The sequence below is a fragment of the Girardinichthys multiradiatus genome, chromosome 1 (assembly GCF_021462225.1).
Source record: "Girardinichthys multiradiatus isolate DD_20200921_A chromosome 1, DD_fGirMul_XY1, whole genome shotgun sequence".
Classification (NCBI taxonomy): Eukaryota; Metazoa; Chordata; class Actinopteri; order Cyprinodontiformes; family Goodeidae; genus Girardinichthys; species Girardinichthys multiradiatus.
The window spans coordinates 17,265,575-17,275,791 of record NC_061794.1 but is presented as its reverse complement, the minus strand read 5'-3'; the positions used below and the strand labels follow the sequence as shown (position 1 = coordinate 17,275,791).

At 37.8% G+C, this 10,217-nt stretch overlaps 1 protein-coding gene across 3 annotated transcripts in view; it reads right to left on the bottom strand.

Annotated features, from left to right (window-relative positions):
* Positions 1–221: 221 nt before the first annotated feature.
* Positions 222–10,217, bottom strand: part of sema3b (sema domain, immunoglobulin domain (Ig), short basic domain, secreted, (semaphorin) 3B) — a 114,483-nt gene continuing 104,487 nt past the window's right edge. For all 3 annotated transcript variants that reach the window (XM_047364899.1, XM_047364881.1, XM_047364890.1), the window contains 7 exons: positions 9,309–9,528; positions 9,133–9,224; positions 7,519–7,560; positions 6,981–7,138; positions 6,826–6,881; positions 5,171–5,310; positions 222–4,439 (listed from right to left, as the gene is read on the bottom strand). In XM_047364899.1, the coding sequence (XP_047220855.1) occupies positions 3,927–4,439; positions 5,171–5,310; positions 6,826–6,881; positions 6,981–7,138; positions 7,519–7,560; positions 9,133–9,224; positions 9,309–9,528 (1,221 nt within the window). In that variant the 3' untranslated portion in view covers positions 222–3,926. The remainder of the gene's footprint in view (positions 4,440–5,170; positions 5,311–6,825; positions 6,882–6,980; positions 7,139–7,518; positions 7,561–9,132; positions 9,225–9,308; positions 9,529–10,217) is intronic.

Genomic DNA, 10,217 nt, shown 5'->3' with positions numbered 1-10,217 from the left:
GACTGAGTTCTGTAGACATCTTATCGTTCTCTCACTTTATGGAATGTGAGTACATTTTCCACCACCTACTTACTAGTGGTTTTAACTAGCAATGCAATGTAATAACCACAGGCCAGTTATGGTCTGTTCTTAACTAAGACCATATGCAATGACTCAAGTAACTATTCTGAGCAGAGATGCACCATGGAATCTTCTGGTCATCAATCCAGGTCAATTTCCAGTCAGTCTGAAACTCCAAATTTAATCTTTTTTCTTTTAGTGAATGGACAATACCAATTACAGTGCACAAGTTGTTACTGAAAAAAGGAGAGAAAGGGAAAAAACAAAAGTTGTAAGAAGCCATTAAAAAAAACCTATTCAACATTCTGAATGTCTGTTGACCATTCAGAATGCAACCTATAGAAACATACGCATTAGCAGATATCATGAAGACTAAATTGATTACAGCAAAGTTGTTATTGTCCACTGGCAATTTTAAACTCTGCCTGTCATGAAATATGTTGAATATCTGACAGTTAAGGTGTGGTTCTATTTTCTCAAAAAAATTGACAGAATTTTATTGTAATGCTAACTGTCATCACCCTGCCTTGTTAAGCTGTTTAAGTGCCTGTGACACTTTTCCCACAAATGCAGAAATTGAAAGAAAACATCTTTATATTGAAGAAATTGGGCAGTAATTGACAATATATTGGGATTGAATATGTGATAAAAGACAATTGTGACACAAAATAAGCATAGTTCGTTGTTAAATTTAACAAGTCCAAAGTTGCCCGAAAATGATGTGAAAGGGGAAGTCTCCGGTCATTTATTGTGTGAGCGTCAATGGTAAACTGTTCATGTTGAAGCCAAGATGCATTAAGAACAGTGTTGATCTGGTGAAACGGTGCATTGCTGGTGGTGGCAGTGATACTACGACAGCAGTCATTAGTCTGTCCTACTTTCCTGAAGTAAAGAGGATCAGAGCTGCCTGGATCAGAGCTTGAAAACTGACTAGTGACAGATGAGCTGGTCCCACCAAGCACAGCCAGTGTTGATCAGAGGACTTTTTGTCAAACTGCTTCGAACAAGAAACCTCTGAATTTACATGAAAAATGATGTCAGAGGTCAGGATATCTGACAGGCGAAGGAGAATGTTGAAGCAGAGTCTATAGCCATGCTGTTCAGAGCATCTAATGGGAAAAGATCATTAAATTAAGGGATGTTGCTGCTGTTGCTAAACGGATCAAGGCTCAACAGGCAAGAACACATCCTTGTCGCAAAAGTACATTTAGATATCGCCAGTTATTGTTAATAATTACAAAGCCGAAATTATTATTTTATTATTATTAATATTAATAATAACCCAAAATTATTGTTATAAAAATAAGATAATTTACACATGCATACAACATATTTAAATAAATGTTTCTCTAAAGATTCTAATATAAAGTTACAAAAATGACACCAGGTAGTGTCTTAAGATCTGGAATCATCCCTTGTGTCTGCTGCTGCTGCTGCTGCTGCTCCATGATGCTCACTTCACCTCTGGTTGTTACTGCACCCATTGCCGTATTTGCCGTATCTGCTCCGGTCCGGTTTGGTCCGGTCCCCTGCGAAGCCTGGAGGAGCTCCAAGAACCATACGCAGATCGCGCAATAAAAGAGAGATAAATGCGGTAGCAAGTCCAAAACAACTAATTATTTGGAAGTTAAACCAGTTAAAATGCTTCACTTTTTGTTTTATGCATTCAGATATTTTCCTATGTTTTGTTCTACAAAGGGTGACTACACTGAGTGTAGCAAAGCAATATTTGTTGCTTAATTTGGTGCATTTAATGTTGAATTGCTCCGTTTATAATACCTTAGTTAACCCAGTAACTGATCTAATTAATCTAATGTTAACAACTGCTAATATATACACATGTATATATAAATACATGTATGTATTTATTAATATAGCGAGATCCATCTGTTGACAGCTGACTTCTCCTGACTCTGCTGCATCTCTCTCTGATAGTGACTGAAATATATCTAAAAAAATATCAGATTCTTTGCTGCTGTCTGTGTTGCTGCTATTGTAGCAGCAGTCAGTTTACCTGCAGGGGTTCCCCTTTGACGTCATAAAAGAGCTCAACAAAATCGCAAAGGAGTAGTCTGGAAATGCCTTTTTAGTGAAATGTATGACCATATATATTTCAACAACTGTTGATATCAGTGGCATGACTACTTTTTGAAATATTTTATTAATGTTTCCTTTCCATGAATGTAATTGGATTTATCATAAACATTCGATGTCACAGGCACATTAAGCCAGTTTAAAATGTCATAATTATTTTATTCTAGTTTAAGAAAATAATTGTACCATTATAATGGTCACATATTCTAAAGCTCATACATCCAGTTAACTCTAAGTGTAATATATTTTAATTATCTGTGTCCTTCATTCAAAGTACTTTTTATGGTTTAAAACCTTTTATGTTTTGTGGCACAAATAGAAACTGAAATAAGAGATAAAGAGCTGTTGCAACTGCTATATGTGTACGGTTATGGCTTTGAGCAGATCACTGAGGCATTTTTGAAATGTCTGTGAATGGTGCAAGATTCCCCTGACCCTGTAGCGATTAGAATTTTGTCATAGTGTTAACCCTGTAAAATAACCACAGATATATGACTAAAACAACAGGTAGTAATCCTGACCAGAGGTGTCTTTACACTTTTTTCGCCTCAAAAGTGATACAAAATAGACGTTTGTGTAAAATTTGAAGCTTAAAACAGTTACGCCTTGTCATGGACTTTGTAGTGACTCTATAAAAGTTACAATTTGTAGCTGCTGTGACAGAATCATTTGTTATATTTTTTCAGTTAAAAATTTTGGCTTTCAAATCTAAGATGGGAACAATTATTTTACTGAGCCACTGAGTAAAACTTCGGTTGACACTCCTGCAGTGGAAGGAGATACCACTCATTTGCTCATCTAACATCCCTGTTCCACAGTAAAAATGCTCATATTAAATTTCAGGATTCTATGAAAAATAAGCTCTCAAAAAACAAATTAAAAATCCTCTTGGTCTCATAATCAAAACACACCTTTACAAAGATATTGGGATCAGCAAAAATTGGTACTCCCAGGTCAAAACCCTACCAACTGGAAACTGTCCAGAAAACCCTGATCAGTGCATCTCTTGATTTAAGTTAGTTGTTTATGCTCACACACCTCAATGTGTCAATGGAAACAGCTGCAAATGTATAACATTTTCACCACAAATGTGTTCCACAGGTGCTGGCATGTCTATATGGCTCTACTGTGCGATTAGCACAAAAGGCAAGTAGTTGTAATGGAAAGGGGGGGACACAGAAACATGTTCAATTACTCAGTTTCTTACAAATTTAAATGCAGCATGCATGTACAACTAATAACAATATTGTTTTTTTTCAGTTAAAGATAATATTTTTGCATCATGGTCCAGTTGTCACTTTCTCCATTCTGTCCAGATGTTAGTCACTTAAAGAAATGTTATACCTTGACGTGAGTTTATCCAAACCTTTGGGACTGTTTATCAATGGTGTTGTCCAGAGATGGCTTTTAAGAAAAGCTTTAAATGTGTGTGTCAGTTTATTGCCTCCTCATAAGGGTGACTTTCTTCTCAAGTATTTTCTAGCACACTTTACTATCCTAGTGAAGCAGTGTAAAGGGATCGTGCAGAATCAGTTTGGGCAGTAAGGCAGCACATGCAGAAAGCTGGTCATAGGGATGAGGAATCATGGGAATGGTGTACCATATAGTGGTGGCATCCATCGATAAATAAACACAATTCAGGAGGTGCTGTGTTTGTGTCTGTGCATGTCTTTATGTTTGTATATGTATGCGTTAAAACCTCCATGAGTATCTAGTCTCAGTTCCTTTCTTTCACCCTCCTCCCTTACTTTTTTTTCATCTTTTTCTCATCATTACTCCCCTGCACTGCGAGGTGCCCGAGGGCTTGGTTTCCCATCGTGGGTCCTGCGGTTTCTCCCCTTTCTGATCACCTGGAGATGTTTCCACTTCTTATTGGCTGGTCGGACAGCAGGACCCAAAGGTAGGATCTCCTTCCCTGGTAAAGGAAAACTCTTTGCCACCTGGTCAGCACCAGCTTGCTTCCTCGCCCAAACTTGCTCACAAATCTGGTCGACAGTGCTGAGGTTAGGGTGGTCCACAAGCTGCATGAAGTCCCGGTACCAAAGCTTTTGATTGGTCGATGAGGGACCACCTCCGCTGCGAGGATCTAATCGGACAGGGGTGTCAGAGGGTATATTTGAGATGGAGGAAGATGTTGATGGAACAACTTCTAAAGTGATGCCCAGCAGTGTCTGGGTGAATCCGTGCTCCATAGCATGGCACTGATAAACACCAACATCCCTCTTCAGGACCCGGCGAATGAGGAGGCCCCTGTCTGTCTGGAGGATACGCTCATCAAGACGTACCTACAGACAAAATATACAATTCAATTCAGCTTTTAATGTCTGTTACTATTTTTCTACCTGACTGTACAATAAATATAATATACACTTTGTAGAACCACATTTTGCTGCAATGGCAGCTGCAGGTCTGTTGGTATATATTTTGATTGTGTTTACTATTAGGACTAGGCTTAAAACATTCTTTTTGGATAAAACATATAATTAGAGTGGCTACTTTCTCTTTCTACTCTCCAATAATGGATTATCTGCAGTTGTTTATCGCAAGTGTATACACTGAAGTTTGTGGTTGAAACATAACACAATGTGGAATGGTTCAAAGGGGTATTAATACTTCTGCTAGGATCTGAATGTATGCAAAAAGATGCGTTTGTACATCAAAAATAAAAGAACTACTAGAAAATACCTAAATCAAGTCATGTCACCAGCAATGGTCCCATGCATCATAGGGCACATTTTTAATCAGTTTTAGGAGCCAGATACTGAAAAGGCTCCGAAACACTCATAAACACACTCAGCATCTAAACAGTATTTTTAGATAATGCACTTATGAAGCCCAGTCTTGTCAGTGCCTCTTTATGTATATAGTTACTTCTATTACATTTTTTAGAGCAATCAGAAGATAACCAGAAGAAAATAAATTGGATAATTTGAAAAAAAGCAAGACATTACTATGACCTCAGAGAGCATCATTACTATATGGCTTGGTTCTCAACTCATCCACATCTTCCTCTCACCTCTTCTCTGGGGTTCTGGGGATGTTTCTGGAAGGTCCAGGTGACTCTGGCCTGAAGCGATTTTGGGATACACTCCAAGAAAGTGCTGCTTCCCTCAACTCCATACAGCTTCCTCTCTGCAACATGGTGCTTGTGGTGGTCTGAAGAGGGCAGTAGAGACAAATATATGACTTTTCTATTTCTTGTATGGGCCTATCTTTACCTTGGCCCCTGTTGCTTGTAAGGACATTTTAAAAAAGCTCTACTTATATATGACAATTCTTGTGTAACTGATGGGAAATTGACAGGTGAAAATTGAAAAGGATGTTATTTTTATGAGCATTGTTTTTCTCATTATTTATCAGGCCTTAGTGAGTTGATCTGAATATCTGTTCACAAGTTGTGACTTATAATATCCTCACAGCACTTGGTGACACTTTGTGTTCCTATGCTTTAGCTAAAAGGACTGAAAGATGAAAAAAAAACTACTCAACAAAGATAGAGAATAGAGCATTAAAAGAAAGCACTGGTATGCTGCTTAAAGAGGAAACAATGGTGTGCAACCTGCCAAACAGACAGATCTGCAGTTGAGGCCAGTCCAGTCAAATTAGAAACAATTATGCTTCATTAGTTTTACTCAGCTTGCCTGCCACATGATGTAATCGTATTACCCAGAAGCTCTTTCAGCTGGAGCGATTAGCCTGATTTAGTTGTGGTGCAAAAACACAGATAATGCTCGCTTTGTGGTGTGGGAGGACGAATGTCACCAGAGGTGAAGTGTTTTGGCTCTTTTGCCATAAAGACAGTAAGACTAATAAGAGTTTTCACATATCAAAGCAAGTCAAGGTTTTGAGAATTCGGCCATAACAAAATACAGTTTATAAGAGCAAAATAGAATAGGGGAGAGTAAAGCAAATGAATGAATGGCTTTACTGCAAATACTGCACAATCAAATAATTGGAATGCTAATTGGTAAAGGAAGCCATGAACTACATATCTGTTTTTAAACTTTGTTTCAGAAAAAAATATGAATGAACGACAAATAGTTGTAAACTGAGAAAAAAGAAAGTGTGACAAATTGACATAAAATGCAAATGAATTGTAAGCACAAGCAAAGCACAACTGGCTATAGCCGTTACCTGCTAACTACAATAAAGTTGGTATCTGTTTCAATGCTTCCTGTCAGAGCTAAAGGGCTATTTTAGTTTTTAGGCATTGATTGCATTTGGTAAGTCAACACACAAAATACCTTGACCTCTCATCCTGAATGGAAAATTTTAAACACAGATTTTCTTTAAGAAACTGAGATTTTAGATTTTTAAAATAATTTGTTTTTTCTGAAAACACAAAAAGAGACTAAAAGAGGATCATCATAGAATTAGAAAATCATAAAAGAACCCCCGATATATGGACTTATCAAACCTAGACTAAAATATTATACAATAAATAGAGATTCTTGGCAAAAATGTTTATGGTTAGTGAAATATTTACTCTATTTGTGAAAACAGAGAAATTGGGGATTCTTAGTTTTCCTGAAAATAGTGCCAAAATCTGGGGTGCTCTCATTCTCGTATACCTAGCACCCCGTATCATCTCGTAATCTAAACACAAGATTACTCTCCTACTTATAAAACTTAACTCTGCTGCATTCTGCTGTATAGGTTTGGTTATCTTACCTCCTGAGCAAAGGGTGTTAGGGTCACCGTTTCTTACATCCTGACGACGGAAACGTCTGAAAGGAATAAAAAATTGGTTATAGTAAGTTCTGTTTGTGTGAAGACTTTATTTCATAGGTACCTCTCCATAGCTTTGTCATAGACTTGTCACAGACCTCTTTGTATTTGGCAGGTAGCGGGTACAGGATGTTCCATCCCAAGCGCAGTAAGGGTCTCGGGCCAGGCAGCACTCAGCGCAAGCCTTCCCATAAACACTGCAGCGGTGAAGAGGGACTTGAGCGATTCCTGTGTCCGAGCCGACATACAGCTGTTGCTGTGAAAACAGGCACAGGCAAGATGGAAACTTTTGCCAAAATCGCCTGAAGAATGTTCTCCTATCAGAGTTAAAAACAGCTAGAGCTATTATCTGCCATAAATCAATGCTAGCTCTCTGTAACAGGGACAGCTGATAATTTATGATGCCTTTAAGCGATTTGAAGTGCAATTTCTATAACCATTCTGATTTAGTATTCCCTTGAACAACCTTCTTTTTTTCTCCATGTCTTTTCAACATATAATCCGGGGTTGTCATCTTGTGAACATATTGTTGTTCCCCAAAATTATTAATTAGTACTGCAAAGATCATCATCAGTATTGTTTTAAACATGAAAAAGGCATTCAAATGTTTTCCTTTGGGTATCAAAGTAAACTTACCCTTTTGGAAGAGATCTGCATGTTGATGACAGATGAGGCATCCTGAAGAAAGGAAGAATGGATACAAATATAAGTACCCTTAAAACGGAAAAGTCCTGCTTTTGTAGCCATTGAAAATACTTGTTTGTACTACTTTATTTAGGGTAAAAACAAAAATATATATATATAGATATATATTTATATATATAGGGCTGCACGGTGGCGCAGTTGGTAGCACTGTTGCCTTGCAGCAAGAAGGTCCTGGGTTTGATTCCCAGCCAGGGGTCTTTCTGCATGGAGTTTGCATGTTCTCCCCATGCATGTGTGGGTTCTCACCGGGTACTCCGGCTTCCTCCCACAGTCCAAAGACATGCCAGTTAGGTTAATCGGTCTCTCTAAACTGCCCTTAGGTGTATGAATGAGTGTGTGCATGGTTGTTTGTGTGTTGCCCTGCGATGGACTGGCGACCTGTCCAGGGTGTACCCCGCCTCTTGCCCATAGACTGCTGGAGATAGGCACCAGCTCCCCCGTGACCCACTATGGAATAAGCAGTAGAAAATGACTGATGACTATATATATATATATTTGTTTTTTATTGTTGGAAGGTAACCTTTCTAAAAAGGTCCTGTTGAGGCAAAATGTATAACTTCCTGCTAGATGAGTGTAAAAAAGCAAAGTTATGCTTTAAACTCTGTTTTAAAGAGCATATGTCAACCAATATTAGAACCATTAAAAGCTACAGTTTTTTTCCTCAGTGACAGAGCCAAATAAGCAATCGAATGTGTAACAGTATTTTGACCTCCTTTCCATCCAGTACATGTGCAGCATTACTATGTCAAATGATATGTTGTGACAACACTAAAAGTAAACTGTAGATGGACTTAAAGAGCTTGAGTGGCATGACAGAGAGTGTCCTTAAATGTTTTGACAGCTACATTATTGTGGAGCAAATAAATAATCACACGTAAAATCCATACTAATAATGTGTAGACAAGTGAGACTTCAGCTGCTTCCATTCACTACCATTTGCTTTTACACGATCACTGCACAGCTTATGGATTTAAGGCATTCTTATAAAGTAGTTGTTAAAGAAAGGGCAGAAATAACATATGCCTGTATATTGCTAGAAGTGTGACTGTTTTTTATATATTTGACCACTGTGGCACAATGATTTTAAATCCCTGGGTAGGGTGCTGGTCTGTTAGGTCTCTAAGCTACTACCTCCTAAACATTTGTCCTGACTTCCTCCTCCACAGTAGATAAATCACAATACAAATCTTCACCTTATATTACCTCACATCCAAAGTGACAATTTAGCTGTAACTTCATTCTTCTTTGGTGGCCACTGTGTAGTTTGTTTTTCTGTACATAATATTATCAGTCTTTGGCAACTTTCAGTTGAATGCTTAATTGCCTTGACTTTCTTTTCCTTCTTCCTCGCTTTTCCTGACATTGATTTTAACATAATTGTCATGAGGTAAAAGTCTGAACGCAACTGAAAGAAATTTGGAAAAATAAACCCTTTGTCATATTAAAGAAAAAAAGGGAGACAAGTGAGGTTAGATAAAAGTATGCAGTGTAGTATATATCTCCACTTTAATGCACAAGATATTAAAGTTCTCATTGCGTTCTTACTTTGAAGACCTCCAGCTCTTCCAGTAAAAGTTCTTCCATGTTGTTCCAGCTCTCCTTGGGGACACTGATTACCTTTAGCACTGTCCCCTTGTCTGAAATACCACATGCATAGTATCTTACCATCATTTTAATTTTAGTTAAGAATAAATTTAAAGCAAAGAGAACCATTCACATACCTGTGCCAATGAACATGACATCATACTGTCCATCCGCAGCGTTTACCCTGTCCACGACGATCTGTGTGAAGCTGTAGTCCACATTGGTTCTAACAAAAACAGGTCGTCGACTCATGGGGTAAACAGGGTTGTACATCAGAGGGTGGTGACGTGCAAACTGGATCACATCATCTGGGAAACCTTTTGTGGACTCAAAACTCCCAAATGTCTTACTGGGACACTAATGGAAGGAAAGGATAATCACAATTTAGTTTCCAGATGGATTTTGAATAACTTGCTGAAACATGAAAATAATATCACTATGACTGAAGTTATCCATACCACAGAAACATATTTTTGCTTTGGTGTTTTTATAAGTGGAATAAAACATCTGACTCATCAGCATTTGAGTTGGTTAAAAATGCACTAAACCACAGTCCTGCAGGCCACATTGAGGTCATTATGGTGTGAGGGTTTTCAGGGACTTGGAAGAGAATTATTCCCAGGTCAGAGTCCAGCTTCTCTCTTTAATTAAAATTCCAGTCCTGGATTTTCTGAACACTTATGTGCTCTTTAGCACCTTTGGACATCTTAGCGGAAAGCTATTTAGGTTATTGCTTCTGTGCATTTATATAAAGAAATTTGACTCTTTTATGTTTTATTTAATCTTAAATCCAAATCAGAAAAAAATATGCGTTGTTATTACGTTGTTTGTGTTGCATTCTTCAGCACGAGCAAATCTTGCTGACTGAATGCTTCTGTGGTTAGTGGAGTGTGAAAACTATATTGATTGGGACAACTGTGGAAAAGGTTTGCATGGAAAAAAAGGTCTGGTATTCAGCATTGTACTGAAGTACCTATTAATATAGAAGTATTATATAAGATAGTTGTATCTATTTAAATGAAAGTATTTTTTTTCCATTTCAGCAT